We start from the raw sequence: 17,737 nt of genomic DNA, 5'->3' as shown, positions 1-17,737 counted from the left end.
AATACACTAGTCCAGGGGTAGGCAACCTTGGCTCTTTTATGACTCGTGGACTTCAACTCCCAGAATTCCTGAGCCAGCCATGCTGGCTCAGGAATTCTGGGAGTTGAAGTCCACGAGTCATAAAAGAGCCAAGGTTGCCTACCCCTGCACTAGTCTAAAGTAAAGGTATCCAACCTTGGCAACTTTAAGACCGGTGGACTTCAACTCCCAGAATTCCCCAGCCCGCCAGTTCCCAACTTTTATGAAATTCTGTATTCTTAGCTGCCATCTAGTGATCATCTGGACATGGCACGTATTGTTGCGACCAGGTCTTGAAACAGTTCCGTGTCTGCTGGAAATTAACTCCCACTGGGCTCGAAAAAGGAGCAATTGCTCCATTTTAAATAGAGAGTAAAAAACCCAGCGGTCAGACCCAGCCTGCATGCCACCCCTACCTTTCGGTCTCGTAGAATGGAATCTTCCGAAATGGAACGCTCCTGGCGCCGCCCACCCCCTCGCTTTTGAAGATGGAAGAGGCCCAAGCGACCGGTTGCCGTGGGAACGGCTAGCTTGTTTCGGCGGGGGAGGCTTCGGAAGGCAGAAGGGAGCCGGCCCGGGAAGCCTGGAGTGGGCTGCGCCCGTCTCTGGCCGCCAGGTTCTCGCAGTCCTCGAGATAATTAAGCCGGAGGGGGGGGGAGGATGAGTAGCAGTAGCTGTTTGGGGATCGGCGAGGAAGGTGTTAATTTAAAGGACTCTTAGGTAGAGGAGTAAGACCCCCCCCCTCCCTATTCACCGAGAGTCGCCCACCTGCACAGACTGGTCCCTGGATCTGTAATAAAACTGCAGCGTGGGGTTTGATGTCTAGGTCCTTGAGCACTAGGAGCAAGTCCTGGGTTATTTCCAGTACACTTCCAAGGGGCATAATACTTTTTTTTCCGGGGAAGGGATCTGTGTCCCAATATCCTTGGTCCTTTTGTATGTAGGGGCTGCTAACGAAGCACAAATCCAGGGGTTGAAGTTTGCCATCTCACTTCTTTGTATCTCTTATTTATTTATTTTCAAGCAGTTTCCCCTGTTGAATGCATGCCTGTCAGAAAGTCCCTAGCTGCTAGATTTAGTGGTAAAGGTTTGCTTGGATTGAATTAAAGAGCAGGGAGTTCTAGTTTTTAGACTGATGCAGGACTGGGTTGGCATTGCATTTATCAAAGAGCTTTATGAAAATTTACCATAATGCTTGTTGTCGGAGTAATTTTTCCAGGAAACCTCAAATGTTGATGGTAATATTTAGTGTGTGGATTAGAATCAAGGTTAGATTTCAGGTATGGTGGGGGTTTTCACTATCTTTTAGAGCTAAAATATCCATAAGAGGGCTGGCCAATTTGATATTCACTCACTGCACTGCAGAGTTTCAACCTTAATCTGCATCCATGATTACTACAAAATATTTTATATTCTTCCTGAACCCAATCCATAGGGAAAAGTTTTACCATAAGCATCACAAAACTATACCCTTAGCCTAAGTTTCCCAAAAGTCCAATACAAATGCTAACAGTAAGAGTCATCTCAAACTTGAATTCCAGATGTAATCTAAGTCAAGATTGCTATTAAACATAAGAACTCATATTGATTCTAGCTCATAAGCTTAGCATTTCCATTGAATAATTTTAACTTCCAAGTTGCTAATATAATTACAGTGACCATCATGATCCATTCCATTTGAACACAAATAGTTGATTAAATTGTTTTCTAAACATCAACAGTCTGCTCTTTTCTAACACATTACTTGCATCTAGGTTTTGTTATGCTTAAGGTAAACTACTTGAAATTAAAAGAAGTTAGCCAAGATCTAATTAAGCCTTTGCTGATTTAGCTTAGGTAAGCTAAGCTCAAGCCTTTATTTCCAAGCCTTTTACACATAACTTCTGTAAAGGAGATTATTCAATATTGTTAGATCCACTGTCTAATTAATTACTTTGTGAAACTTAACAGTACCTTTAGCTTTCCTTCTTCAGTACTTATTTTATCCCATTTATAAATATAACTGGAATTGTTAAACTTTTAATATACATTTTTTTCTCTTTTAAACAGATTTCAAAACTGTATGATTTGAATACATCTTTAAGCTTTTCTGAATTTGCAATCATGAACATCAATGATTTTGTGATACTCCCTGGTTCAAAAACTGGAGTTTCTGTAAAACTGAAGGAAAAGTAAGTTTCTTTCCCTAATTGATTTGAAGTGCTTGGATAATCTTTTGCCTTTTTATATGCATCATTAAATGCAGACTATTTCTAACCACTGAATCCTAAAATCACTTATTTGAAGTTAATTTTATTGAAACAAATGAGAGCTGCCACCATGTAAATGTGTTTAGAATTGGCGTGTTTTCTGGTGTCCTTTTTCTGTTTTTTGTTTCTTTTCTTTTGTTCTTTGTTCCAAATTGGTGGCCTGTTTTTAAATAATTACTTTTTCTGCAATGGCACAAAAAGAACATCCTTTTTTTAGTTAAAAAGCCAAGCTGTAAATGTATTGCCTGGTTTCAAAAAACCCCTTCAAAATACCAATCTGCCATTTTCTGCTGCATTGCATATACTTTAAATAGAGAAAGAAAGTGCAGTTTGGTGCCAGTTTTAGAGCTGAATTTAATCTCTCTAGAAGTGTACAGGAGCTGCAATTGGAAAAGGTTCAACTGGAATTTGAAAATAAAGAAATGGAGAAGAAATTGAAGCAACTGCAATCACACATGAGCCTAGAGAAACAAGAAAGAGGGTAGGTAGAACTTCAGTGATTCTTATTATTATTTGGGGAGTAAAAGAGGAAACGTTTACCCAACCATAGAAAAGTAATATTCATTTGGAGTTCTGTTGAACTTTGTATTATTTGTATATATAGTTGCATGTTACACACATATATAAAACACACACACACAACTTATACAGGTACCGAGTATATCTCATCATCATATCTCTAGCATGCTTTCTCAATATTCAAGCATCCTTTCCCATATTCTCTAGCATATTTTCTCAATATACATATATACTTAACATACTTGAAGTAATGTACGTTTACTGTCCCCTCCTTGTCTGCAGCCATAATAGCTAAGAGCAATATGCAGTAAATATGAATAGAAAAATACCATCACTATCATACTGAAACTTGTATAGTTTATTTTTTTAAATACATGAAAGATGTGGTAGGTATGGGGATTTATGACCATACTCGGAATTCTACCCGTCCCTGTGATCATGTGATTGTAATCTGGGTATTTGGCAATTGGCCTGTGATTATGATGTTTCAGTGAACAGCACAGTTGTAGGATTGTGATTTCTGACATTCTGTTCTGGCTTTGGGACTAGAGACTTGAAGGGAATCATATCATGCTTCTATCATCAGCGATAAGAGTCCCTATCTGTTAGCCGGAGGGACAGAAGTAATGTATGATAAAATGTCACCTACAGGAAGGGAATTATCAACCTTTCATTAGTGAAAAATTGTCTGAAGTGGGTGTAAAGATACAGGGAATTAATCAATGATATGCATGGACAGGAATGTCTATAAATGGATAGAAAATTCATAAAAGCATTTTTGCCTTAAAAGCAGGAAGGGTTTGAATATTTTAAGAATGGCAGCACAAGGAAATCTCATGTTACTGGACTTGATATAATGGACTTTAAATGCAAAGGACTACATTTCTTCAGTGATTATGCTGTTTCATGTCAAGTGACAGGAATGACACACAATTTGTGTCACTTTCATGTTGATGTTGTTTTGCAAATAATGACAGAAATGGTTGCAGAATTATGTAATTTTCATTTGCATAATGTCTTTTGCTTAATGACATTTCACCAGTGATGTCAATTAATACAAATGATGTGAATCGCTGCAGTTTTGTAACGAATTTATTGTGAATTTGTAGCGGTTTTATTTGCTGTGAATTTATTGCATATTTGGAAATAACAATTTCTTACCATTAGTCTGTTAAAATGAATTTTTGCTATATTGTAGCAAATTTTGCATTAGATAAAAAACTGAATTTAATGATATCTGAAGTACCTGCCAGTTTTTAAATTAACCATAAAATAGTACAAAGAATAATGAAACTTTTTAAAATGGCTAGTTGTGAGAAAGTGACATTTTCCTTCAGTCAGAATAATAAAAGTTTTTAGCGTTATAGTTATGAACGCCCTCTTTCAGAGTAATCTTCACTTTCCATAAATGAGTTCATAGCAATAGCTCTGTCTAACCACAGTTGGAAAATAGCTCTAAGATTGTATATTTTCATTCTGTGTTAAAAAAAACTTTCTGTACTCTAACAGATATTTTTTATTGTTTTTCCATCCCTACTCCTATGTAAATTATCCTACTCTACCATACCAGCCCAATTCAGCATGTTTCTACCAATTGCTATCTTGATAGAAACTGTAGGTGTCATGCCTTTAAATCCAAACTGGAAAAGTGATTTTTAACAGAAAACTACTGTATCTGGATTATTATGCCAGCAACTGCAGGAGAAGATTCAATACATTTCTGGCTTAGTATATACTGTAGCTTTACACTAGACCAAAATATCTAAAAAAGTTAAATCATAGGAACTGGACCATAGTTTATTAAACCAAGACATTTCGTTATTCACCCAAGTAAATTATTCAGTCAAAATGAAAAAAAAAAAAAGTTAGCCAGAGAGTCATTGGAATGTACCATACTTACTGCAGGGGTTTCCCCCAAATGTATTGCAAATGTAAATGAAAACTCAATCATCCTGGCCAAAAGCATCTAAAAAGGTTAAATCATGACAACTGGACCAAAGTTTAAGAAATGTCTTTATTTACATTTAGACCAGTGTTTCTCAACCTTGACAATTTTAAGGCATGTGGACTTCAACTCCCAGAATTCCACAGCCAGCATTGCTGGCTTTGGAATTCTGGGAGTTGAAGTCCACATGCCTTAAAATTGTCAAGGTTGAGAAACACTGATTTAGACATACACTCTAGGCCAGGGATGTCAAACTCGGAATGTCATGTGACATGTCGTGACGTATCACGACTTTTTTTGCCATTGCCAGCAATGGGGTGGGCGCGGTTTCGCTATGATGCATCCGGCCCGCGGGCTGGCAGTTTGACACTCCTGCTCTAGGCCAAAACTTTTTCTGTAGCATTGGAACCTTTTTTGTTTGTTTGTTTGTTTGTTTTGTTTTTCTTCCATTGGGCTTTTGTTATCAGAAGTGCTCTCAGCTCCTCAAATTCACTTTTCATTCTTTGAGAGTGCTTCATTATTTATAAAGTTCTTATACTGTAATAGAAATCCAGTCCTTATGAGCTCTTTAAGTGCTCATAGCTGCATTATAAAAAAAAACCACCAATTGTAATAATTCTTTATTTGAGCGAATCCATTTCGGACGTTGAAATATTCTGCAGACAAAGCACGACCCTTATATCTGTAACTTTTTTCCGTATAAATTTGAGAACTACTTTATTAACCTCTTTGTATTTGTTTCCCTTTCTCAGCGATGTGAGTAGTAATGTTAACTTTCTTTCCCAGGATCAGCTTTTTAAAGATATGTGGTCATTAGTGTTCCAGTGTACTTAACAAGATATATAGTTCTGTTTAAGTTTTAAGTGTTACTAATTATCTTGGACCATAGTCATTCATTTTTGTATCTTTTTCTCACAGCCTTTAATACCACATTCTAGTTTCAAACAAGTTTCTCCCTCCCTTTCTTTTACAGTAAATGATGGCTCTTCAGTTTGTTAGTTTGTTTGTTTTGCTGTTTGCTTGCAAAAGAGTGAAGTTGCACTAGAACTGGAAGCAATTATTCTTTCTCTTGGTGCACTTTGCCTCTACTTGTCTGAAAGTCCCCGGTTGATGATGTTGTGGGTTTGGTCTATCTAATCTTTGGTTGGTAACATTTAATCTGTTTTTTTTAACAAACTGCAAGTAAGAAATATCAAATATTTGTTCCAGAAAAGAAGCCTAATCTAAGCCTTTAAATTGGGATCAAAGTGCTGTTGCTGTTTTCTTTAATCCTGGGTTACAAAACAAGCAAGAACTAAGTGGCCTATTGGCAATTATTTTTACATGTACTAAACACAATAGGAGCAAAGGGCAGGCCCTATTCCTTCTGATTCCCAAACAGTGAGAAGATGATAAGTAACAAAATAGGCAGTTAGAGATATTTTGTTCTAGGACATAGAATACAAAATCATAGGGCTGGAAGTAACCTCAAAGGTCTTCTAGTCCAACCTTCTGCTCAAAAGAAGAGAATTTATACTATCCAGTCAAATGGTTGTCCAGTCTATTTTTGAAAACCTCCAGTGATGGAGCACCCACAGCTCCAGGAGCAAACTATTCCATTGATCAATTATTTCATTGTCAGAAAATTTATTCTTACTTCTAAGTTGGATCTCTCCTCAAGCTTCCACCCATTATTGCTTGTCCTGACCCTGGTGCTTTGGAAAAAAAGTCCCCTCTTCTCTATGACAGCCCCTCAAGTACTGGAAGACAGTTATCTATCATGTCCTCCCTAATCCTTCTCTTCAATGAGTTAGACATACCTAGCTTCCTCAACCATTCATCATATGTTAACTCAAGACCCTTTATCATCTTTGTGCTTTCCCCAAAGCACCTGAAAATAGAACAAGAAGCAATAGATGGAAACTAATCAAGGAGAGAAGCAACCTAGAAATAAGGAGAAATTTCCTGACAGTTAGAACAATTAATCAGTGGAATGGCTTGCCTTAGAAGTTTTAGATGCTCCATCATTGGAGGCTTTTAAAAGGAGATTATCTGAAATGTTGTAAGATCTCCTGCTTCAGCAGGGGATTGGATTAGATCATCAAGGCCCCTTCAAACTGTGTTATTCTGTTATATTTCTGGGTTTGCAGAGATGCCCTGACAATTCTGGGGAAAGACATTGTACTTAAAGCGTTGCAAACAGATGTTATATTCATGATCTTGTATGCTCTGAAGCACCTTTTAGTGAGGGAATCAGAATTGCTATACTGTCTTAATAAATGTGTCAAAATTACCGATTCTTCATTTGCCTATGAGATTTTCAGGGATTTTACCTAAATGAAAACATTTGAATTGCCCTATCTGGGCATTGGATGGCATATAAATTTAATAAACAAATTTTTATGTCTACAAATTACAAAGTAGCCTTTGAAAATGGAGTTTATGAATGCTCATAAAACAATTTTTGGATCTCTCTTTAGGCGAGCAAATGGGTATCGATGGAAATCAGGTCAAGCTAATCTACATACACAACCATCCATCTTACAAAACAAAGAAAATGCTATAAAGGTAAGAACTAGGATGTTTAAATAAATTGTATTCAAACATCTGCAGTAAAGAAGGCTTTTTGTAGGACAGCACTGTGGTCAAATACTTGAAAGTGATTAATTGAAACTTTTTTCTGACATTTTGATAGTACTGGACCTGAATGGCAGATTTTTTGCCCATATCAAGAGGCTTGTTTTGCATGAATGTGGCATACCAACTGTCTTCCAACTCTATCTAGAGGGAAATTGTCGCAAAATCTAAATCATAGCAGATTCCCGTTTGAGATTTTTTTAGAAATTCCACCCATTACGGTAATTCCACCCATTGATTCCATTAATGTGTTTATTTTCTTCAGAAACAGAGAAAAAGAAAAGTGATGGCAGAAAAAGAAAAAGTGATCCATTGAGTTTGCTCTTTGAGGGTTTCTTTTTTTTAATTTTTAATTTTTTTTGTTGGATGATAGACATGCGTTTATCTCAAGCATGTTTAAACTCAGTTACTGATAATTGACCCACTATCTCTGCTGGAAATTGGTTCCAAGCTTCCTCTACTCTTTTTGTGAAGGAATACTTTATATGAACTTCCCTCCTGTCAGTTTGAGGTTATATCCTTGTATCCTTGATTTTTGCTTAATATTGAAAACACTGCCTTCTAGAACCTTATTCATAGCCTTAAGTGTATTTAAAGGTTTCAATCATGTCCCTACTTTCCCTTTTGTCCCACAGGCTGTACAGATTCTTTTTTCCCTATCTCACTTGATATGTTTTGTCCCATAGACCTTTCACCATTTTTGTTGCCCACCTCTGGACATTTACTCAGTAAAGGTGTATTTGCCACAGTTCTCCAGGTTTCTGAATACACAAAGTCTGGCGTAGATATATGATTTTAACTAGATAAAGTGACAGACAAAAGAATTTTAATTTTCCCTTTAGCAACTCATGCCTCCAGACCCCTGACATGTTTACAGATTTTTGAAATGTTGTTTTAACTGTTAGTAAAAATGTGTTTCACAATTCCTGAGAATCTTCCATTTCTGCGTGTGAATTTGATCATTTCATCATCATTTATCATTTCCTAAAAGAACCCTTTATCTTAAAAAGCTTCCTTCACATTGTTTCTTATTAGTCTTGATGACTTGCAGCTTTTTCTCATCTGTGGTAATTCTCATGTTTTAGCACAGCAGTTTTAAAGACCACAGAGTATCAAATTTTTTTTAATGAGGAACCCTTATGATTGTCATTTTAAAAAGAAGAAAAATAAGATAACTATGAAATAAATTAAGTTTAATTAATTCATTGTATTAATTTAATACTCTTGTCTTCAACTCCTTAAACTAATTTTTCTGGGGAGCACACTGTACCTGAGGATGGCAGCCACAAAATCCTGGGAGAAAGTGCAGTTGATTTAAGAAGTTGCTAACAAAGACTATGTCTTTGCATTCCCACATGATCTAAAACACTTGCCTTCAAAATAGCTAGCTCCATGAAGGCTAGTGTTGGGAAAGAAAAGGAAGTTATAGAACAATTGGAGAAATCACAGTTTAATTTAATCTTCCTTCCTTCCTTCCTTCCTTCCTTCCTTCCTTCCTTCCTTCCTTCCTTCCTTCCTTCCTTCCTTCCTTCCTTCCTTCCTTCCTTCCTTCCTTCCTTCCTTCCTTCCTTCTCAGGTTCCTTCAGGCAGAGTAAAACTGAGGCTACTTAAAGAACATATTCCAGGTAACAAGGTATTAGCAATGTTGAGATTTGAAAAATAATGCAATAATCCAAATGTGGTTGCAAGTATGGCTATTTTTTCATTGAGGAAATCTTACAGAAGCCGCTTTAAGTAGGTTAAAAGAATTAACTGGTGACAGTGCCTTACCAGATTGATTTTCAAAATGAGAAAAATAAATCACCCAATTAACCAGTCTACCAAAATGGTTTTCAATCTGTATTCCATGAATAACTGATAATTCATGAGAACAGTGCAGATTGTACTCCTGCAAATAGAAGTACAATGACTGTGGCAAAAGAAAGCAAAGATAGTACCAATAGTAATAGGCACCTTGGATGCAATACCAAAACAATTGGAGCACACTTGAACACCATTGGCATTAATAAAATCTCCAACAGTCAATTGGCAAAGACAGCTTTACTTGGAATAGATTACATCCTTGTGACAACACACTTAACACCATCAAACAACATCTGCTTATCCCGGTGCCTTGGAAAATATGCGATAGGTGGAGAAAAATACCAAATATAGTCTAAACATCTGGCTGACTACATGACCAGTCATAATAACAACAGCTTTATTTTTAAAAATTGTTTGATGCCTTACTCAAGATCTCATGCGTTTTCAGATGATAACATAAACATCTTGTGAAAATTGATAACTTAACAAGTTTCTATCAATTTAATTACATAATAAATTTTGGGGTTGCATAACATTACAAATGGTCCTCCTCTTAGGACCACAACTGAGCCTGGAATTGGTCATTGAGCAAAGCAATCATTAAGCAAGATGCCATGCTTTACTCAACAAGTGCAATTCCCACTCTCCCCATTGCAATCTTTTAACAACCCTGCAAGTTGTTAAGCAGACAGCTGGGAAGCCAAGGGAAATGATTGCAAGAATAATTGACTTGCTAGAATTTTTGCCAGATTTAAGGTCTGTTCCATCAATTCCCCTCCGGAGCAGAAACCTTTTGGTATCCTGGAGGAACAGACCTCAAATCTGGCGAAAATGCTCGCAACACCATCATTCTGGAACGCTTAGAATGCTGCCATTAGCTAGTATTTTCTGTTCTGATGGAAAGGCTCAGGATGATGGTGTTTGCTAGTATTTTTCCCTATGGGAAGGGCACAAACAATGACACCTGGTTAAACCTTAGCAAATGGCAGCATTCTGAAAAGCTCAAAATGGTGGAATTCACTAGGGTTTTCACATCAGGGCTGTTCCTTCAGTATGTGGGAGGATTTTCCCTTCCTTCAGCATGATGGGGGAAAGGACCTCAAATCCAGCGTCCCCTCTGTTTGCATCCTTCCCTTCCAGCTTCCTGGGGAAGCTGGCAGAAAAGATTGCAAATGACAATCACATGATTGCAAGGCACTTGTCAACTGGTCGTAAATGCAAACAGATTGTCATGCACCTGAAATGCAAGCATATGACCGGGTGCTGGTGTAACATTTTACAATAGCTGGCAGTACTTTAACCGGCCATAAAACACCCTTCCAAGGCCATTGTGATTGTGAACATTCATTAAACAACTGATTATAAGCCAAGGGCCACCTGCACCTAATGTTGGATTTTCAGCATTATGGGGGAGCGGTCATGAGCCATAGTTCTAGCATATTGCCAACTTTGTTTATGCTTTCAGTGGACAGTGTAAAGATCTGCATAAAGGAGAACTTGAGAAGTAACATATGCCTTGAGAAACAGTCTGAAAATATTTATTATACTATAAGGTTGCCAAGATTACTTTTAGAATTTCAATTACTTTGACTTAATAGTTTATTTATTGCTGTGACATATAGGCTACTTAATTCTAAATAATTTTGAGTAGCTTATATCAAAGAACAAATGCACGAAGAACAAATTCATGATACTGAAAACAACTACAGCACCATTAGGGGGAATATGTTAGTCCTCTTTACTGCCAAATTACTTATTAGTGCAGTGCATTTATCTATGTTTCTTGCTTGCTTGCTTTAAAAACAAATCTACATTTTGCAGCTCCGGATCCAGCCAAGCAGCCATTTGTACTTAAAACAGCAAATGATGCAGCCACTGAAAGACCTAAAGTGAAGGGCAAGGCCTGTGGTCAATGCGAGATGAAGGCTGCATTGCTAGTAAGTAGGTGGGAACATTATTTGGCTGACTTTGGACAGAAAAATATATTAAAAAAATAAGATGTATCAAGTTTATTTTGTATTTGATAAAATCCTGCTCTTATTTTTGTCTTATAAATGGCTTATGTTAAAAAAATAAATTTACAAGCTAAAAATTATCTTTGCTAAAATGCTTTTGAAATTAATATAATTAATTTATATTAATATAATAAATTGATACAACATATATTATATTAGTATAATTTATATAATTACATCATAATTAATATAAGCTTTGCCGACCTTAAAAATGTTTGACTTCTTTTTTAAAAAACAAGTGCTCAGATCTAGTGTAATAAATTTTCTTAAATTACTTTGAAAAAGCCTCCTCTGGCCTATTCTTTAGCTAAATGTCAAAGTCCCAGCACGGCCAGCTAGCATGGCTTTAGAATGCCTAAAATTGATTAACCTAGTTGATAACTATGAGGACCTGATCAGTGGTGGGATTCAAATATGTGAACAACTGGTTCTCTGTGTGGATGCCGCTTCCGGAAGTCCATTCTGGGCCTGGGCAACAAAAAATTAGCTACCCGTTCTGCTGAAGTGGTGCAAACTGGCTGAATCCCCCCATTGTACCTGGTACTTTGGGACAAAATATTATGAATGAAACAACTGCTGAAATTATTGTGCATTGCATCCTCTTGTTTGTGAAAATGGCCTACTATGAAATGTATTTAAAAAATCAAACCTAATTCATGCTGTATTTGTGAGAATTTTTCTTCAGAAAAATTGTATTATTTTTTTCAAACCAAAAAAGGTTACAATTTCAAATAGTGACATGGAATAATTACTCCATTTTGAGAAGTTCATACACAATAAACTAGAATGCAATATTTTTTTTTAGAATCTTAGATAGAATAATGTCTTTATAATTCTCTTCTCTGGCAATTAAATTAAATTAAATTAAATCAAGTCAAGTCCGCCTTAGGCATGAAAGCAGGGCTGAGTGACTTTGGACCATTCAGCTGCTCTCAACCCAAACTCACCTCAAAGGGTTGTTGTGAAGAAAATAGGAGGAGGAAGGAGTGTTATGTATTTTTATTGCCTTGAGTTACTTAAATAAAAAATACTCTGTTAGCATCTGCATGGTACATAAATTTCATAAGCCACTGGAGGGCTTCATTGTCTTGAAGGGTGCAAATTTTGTTTATTTATTATTCAGTTTTTAAAGCTAAAAATGATTCTGGTGATTGCAAAAGGATATAGTTCTCTTGTACAAAAAGAGAAAGATTAGTGCCTCACAATATAATCCCTCTCCATTTCAACTAGCTCAGTGGCTTTATAATAGGAGGCTTTTTCTTATATTTCTTTGGATCTGTTTTCTTATTTAGTGTAAGGAGCTGTAAGTACAATCAGGTAAACTGCAAAGTGTTTTAGGATCACAAAGGTATGTATTGAAGATATTTATATCTTAATTTCCTTTTTTCTCCCCACAAGGTGTGTTTAGAATGTGGAGAAGATTATTGTCCTAGTTGCTTTGCCAGAATACACCAGAAGGGAGCACTGAAACTCCACAGAACAACTTCTTTGCAGGTATATTTCTTTGTAAAGCCTTATTTAATCATTGCAAACTCTTCTTAGAAGGCATATTACCACTAAATACATGCACAAACAGCCACCAAGGCAAATTTAGGAGCACTTTTATCTGTGATATGTAGAAATTCTTTTGGCAGGTTGACAGTCTTACTCTCTATTTACTCTTAACCAATGTTATTATATAGAAACAGCCCTAAATGAATACGAAACCCACAATACATACTTGAAACTCTGTGTAGAGAATTGTGTTTAAAGTCCATAACTCTGTTCAGCTAATGCAAATAATTATCATTATCTGCTGATAGCTTGTAATGGGTATGACATTTTTGCAGGATAAGTGCTTTTATGCAGTAATCTGGTCACATGAGCACTTTGGCCCAGCAAGCAGCCTTCCCGATTGAAAGCAACAGAATATACTCTCATTAAGAATATATCACTTTATATATAAAAGAGGTAGAGATCACACCCGTTTTTTGTATCTTTTCTAACGAAACCATTCATTTTGTGTAACTGAACATCTCTTGCTATTCAGTTTGTTCCAGCTGGACTTGCCTTTCAGAGAAAACATCCTAGAGCTGTTTTTGATCTGTACAGAGTTTTCCTCCACCATCTCTTATGCCCCTATTTTCTGCTGTCATAATGGCATGGGAAATGCGCTTCTCCCACAATATGTAGTAACATTTGGAACATAGAGCTATGGGAAAAAAAGTCAGTCATTTGAGTCCTTCTCACTTAATTATGTCCACCATTCATCTTAGTGGAATGGTTATCTGCTTGGAAGCACATACATGTTAGCCACTTGCATATGGTTCCAAATATTACCACATCCAAGTAGTCTTTTTGTATGGTTGATTTAATATATGTAGTGTAAAGTGAGTGGAGACACATTTTGTGCATTAATCAAAACTAGTCACGTTAAAGTGCCTCTCAAGTCCTGCTGTGCTAACTCATCATGACTGCAGTGGGCAGGGCTGTTCTCGGGTGAGGTGAGTGAAGAACATTGGGAGAGAATGCCAAGAATATACTTTCCTAGCAGGGTCATCTAGGGTGCAAAGATTTCCTAACTACCCAGCTAAAGCAAAGATATATTGGGCAGCAGCGATATAGGAAGATATCAGAGACAGATGATCTCTTTGGTGATAAAGGCATCAATTCATGCTTCGTGGGAGAAGGCAACGACAAACCATTCCTATATTTTTACAAAGAAAATCACATAAATAGAAAATATGAAAGGATTGACAATAATGATGCCTTCAGGTTGTTTAGTACTCAGCATGCTTCTGAGGAATTGCTGAGGATAATGGTGTTTAGGATGTGGCTAGATTAATGCTTTTGGAATGTCTGTTTGCTAATGATGCCATACAAGAAAAGAAAATTCTCAGTTTCAAAGATACAGTTGCAGTAGGGACATGGAATGTAAGAAGAATAAACAAAGAAAAGCTTAGCCCAGGGGTAGGCAACCTTGGCTCTTTTATGACTCGTGGACTTCAACTCCCAGAATTCCTGAGCCATCAATGGCTCAGGAATTCTGGGAGTTGAAGTCCACGAGTCATAAAAGAGCCAAGGTTGCCTACCCTTGGCTTAGCCCAATGAAAAATGAAATGAACTGGCTACAAATTGACATCTTAGGCATCATCAGATTGAGAAGGACTGGGATTGAACACTTTTAGTCAGAAGATCACTTGGCTTATTACTCGGGACTTGAAAAACAAAGAATAATATTGCTTTTATAGCTAGACTAGATATAGCTACAATAGTTCTTGGATACAATGCAACCAATGACTCAGTAATATCAGACTTCATGGAGACTTTTAATATGACAATCCTTCAAGTTTATGCTGTCTCTACCAGTGCAGAAGAAGAGAAGGTGGATGAGTTTTATGATTATCTTCAATTTGAAATTGACAGCAAATGCAAGCAAGATGTTCTATTTGTGATTCAAGATTGAAATGCTGAAGTTGGAAACATTAAAGAGGAAAATGTAGTTGGATAGCTTAGGAAACCAAAATGAAGCAGGAGATCAACTTGTCAATTGTCCCACTCCAATGGTTTCTTCATAGCTAAGACTGTCTTCAAAGAACCAAGTGGTTGCCCTATACATGTTGTTGTCAGATGGAATATATAGAAACCAAATTGACTATATTCTTATTAAAAGATGAAAGATCTCAATTATAGCATCAAAGAAATGGCCAAGTGCCAGCTGGAACAGATCATGAACTTTTCATATGCAAGTTCTGAATTAAACTAAAGAGGAAGAAAGCCAACCACAGTATTATCTTGAGCATATACCCATCATTTTCAAGGAGAACATCAGAAATTGCTTTGAAGTCCTGAACAAGACAAATTGTGGGATCAACTAAAAAGAAATTGTTTGGGAAGAATGTAAAAAGAGTTTGCCAGAAATAAGGAAGAGAAGATGAGGACAGCCAGCAGCAAGGTTGATGGACTCAATGGTTGCACTATTGGAAGATCTGAAAGATTAGGGACAGATCATTATGGAAAAAAATCTACACATGTAGTTACTGAGACTTGACAAGTTGATGATACATGATAAATTAATCAAAATGGCTGGTTATAGTTTTTGGACAAATGGAAAAAAGATATCTCTTCATATAACTCATGGTTAACTTACACATTTTATAGTATTTTGTAAAATTGGATTATTAGAGAAGACATTTGAAGTAAGAAAATAAACTGGGCCTGTTTTAATTTGCCTATAACCGGTCAAATATGGAGGGTTATTTTGGAGTTATAATAGGGCCAATTCAATAAAATTTAAATAGATTGAATTGTCCTACTTCTAATGAAGATATTTTGGAAGCTAGAACAGTATGAATTGGGAATTAGTTTCTTCTAAGAAAGAATTAACGTTTATGGATAAACAAGAAAAGGATGAAAAAGGTAAGGCTATAATTGTGAGCTCAGAGCAAGCAATTAATGTTGCTTCATCCATACATATTGCTAAAGCAAAATTTTTAAAAAAACACATTTAAAGGACTTACTAGCTTGCTTTACTCATTATACAAAGCCATATTAGATTTATAAAAGGCACTAACTAAAAGCAAGACACATTATGGCTTAATGTTATATCTTAGACTAGCTGTGTCTTTTGTAATGAAAAAAAAAGCATACATCAGAATAAATAATATTCTGTACACTTGAATTGTTGTTTTTGTTATAATTATTTATTTCCGTTTTGCCCATAAAGTGCTGAAGTTGGGAACTCAAATCCTTTTTTTTCACAGACTTCTTTCTTTTGCCATCTGCCAACTGGCAGCTTTAAAAATGCTTTGTTCCCAAATGAAATACTTTTTTGTAACTGATTCTTTCTCTTTGACTGACTTCACAATAAAGTTGGCCATTCTTTGATGAAAACTGATGTTCCTGATATTTTTCTTTTTACTGTAATAACAGTGACTTGAACAAGTTTATCCAGGAGCCACACTTTCATGACTTCGGACTGACATGCAGTCACCTGCTCTTTATTGCCAAAACCAAATACTCAAAGAGCAGTTAAGGGGGGCTCCTTGCATCTAGCAAAAAATGAGAACAAATATACAGAGAGAGACAGAATCCAAACACCATCGAGTTGAGAAAGTCTAATGTTGAATGTAAAAAGCAATGCAATTAGACTGTTGTTTATAATATTAAAATATCTTCATTAACCCTTACAGATATCTTAGTGAATTTATATATTGTGTTATTTAGTCTCTTGATTCTGTTGGAGTAATTGTTTGAAGAACTTGTTCAAAACATGGAAGAAAAAATTCTGATGGTTCAGATATATAATTTGCAAGGGGTATGCTGTAAAATCTTGTTTGTAAAAATGTAGTGTCCCTAGAAGTGCCTTAAGTATTCTCCAATTTTAGAGTAAAACATTAGCAATTTTTATAATTAGATTTCCCCCTTAAAATGTTTAATGCTTTAAGATAATCGTGCTTGTGTCACTGGCTGCTTTCTGTGTATTCATGTTTCTGACCTTTGGTTTTATAGAGTATAGGCCATTTATGCTCCCACTTTCCCTTGCATATTAAATTCAATTAGTTACTTCTTGGTTAAGCAGAGCAAATTGTATCATTTTCTTCAAATAAAAAGTCCAAAACCACAGATTGCCAGAGCTGATACATAACATATGTAGTTCTTTAATACAGGAATGTTTATTTACAATGATGTATTTTGGGGTAAACACTAACTTGACTCTTTATTTGTTTTGTACAACAATTTTAATTATACTATCTATTTCTATTATATAGAATAATCTGTGTAATATTAAAATGAATAGTACCTTTTAATTCTTAATATTTAAATTACCTGCTTTTTATTGATAGATTTGTGTTTTTCTTTGCTTAATCTTAATTAAGAATTTGCTATACTGTTGTGAATTTAGGCAGCCTAAATTCACAGTATATCTTATATATTTTTTTCTTTTAACAACCCTATAATCTCTTGCACTGGGGTGGAGTCAGGGCAACTGAATGGAGCTGAGCATTTACGGGCCGGATGCCCTTCCTGATGCCCACATAGAGTTCATAGAAGATATTTTTCTTTGCTCCCAGACAGAGAAATATCTGCTACTACCTAGGATTAAACTCACAACCTCCTCAATGTAAGGTGAGAGCTCCACCTCTAGGCCACCACACTGCTTAGCATTAGGGTGGAATCGGGGAGACTAAATGGAGCTGAACATTTACTGGCCAGATGCCCTTCCTGACACCTATGCAGAGTTCGCAGCAGATATTTTCTGTCTGCGCCCAGAGAGAGAAATATTCACAGCCTCCTGAATGTGAGGTGAGAGCTAACAGATATCTTACATATACCCTAGTTAATTGTGTCAATGAGTATTAGGCATCCATCTTAATGTGTTAAGGAAGGAAAGAACGGATTTTTTTGGAAATGGCTGAAATCCTGGAAAATAACTGTGAATAACAAAGCCGGTTATCTAGAAAGAAGCCAGAGAGAGAAAGGAATGAACATGTAGATAAGAATGCAGGAAAACTAAATGAGAACAGCCAAATATTAATCTGTAAACTGTTTGCTTCTTTGCCTGCTATCATCAGAATAGGATGTCTACAGTG

The 17,737-nt window shown here is 36.2% G+C and overlaps 1 protein-coding gene across 1 annotated transcript in view; it reads left to right on the top strand.

The window, feature by feature from the left end:
* The first annotated feature begins 580 nt into the window (after window positions 1-580).
* ZBBX (zinc finger B-box domain containing) overlaps window positions 581-17,737 on the top strand; it is a 37,196-nt gene continuing 20,039 nt past the window's right edge. The window contains exons 1-7 of the mRNA XM_015822160.2: window positions 581-634; window positions 2,068-2,189; window positions 2,635-2,748; window positions 7,191-7,278; window positions 8,924-8,972; window positions 10,972-11,087; window positions 12,564-12,659. Of these exons, the coding sequence (XP_015677646.2) occupies window positions 2,122-2,189; window positions 2,635-2,748; window positions 7,191-7,278; window positions 8,924-8,972; window positions 10,972-11,087; window positions 12,564-12,659 (531 nt within the window). The 5' untranslated portion in view covers window positions 581-634; window positions 2,068-2,121. The remainder of the gene's footprint in view (window positions 635-2,067; window positions 2,190-2,634; window positions 2,749-7,190; window positions 7,279-8,923; window positions 8,973-10,971; window positions 11,088-12,563; window positions 12,660-17,737) is intronic.

This window comes from Protobothrops mucrosquamatus, unplaced genomic scaffold (genome assembly GCF_001527695.2).
Source record: "Protobothrops mucrosquamatus isolate PMUCROS unplaced genomic scaffold, P.Mucros_1.0 scaffold1482, whole genome shotgun sequence".
Lineage (NCBI taxonomy): Eukaryota > Metazoa > Chordata > Lepidosauria > Squamata > Viperidae > Protobothrops > Protobothrops mucrosquamatus.
The sequence above is the reverse complement of the archived record's forward strand: the minus strand, read 5'-3'. Positions and strand labels throughout refer to the sequence as shown.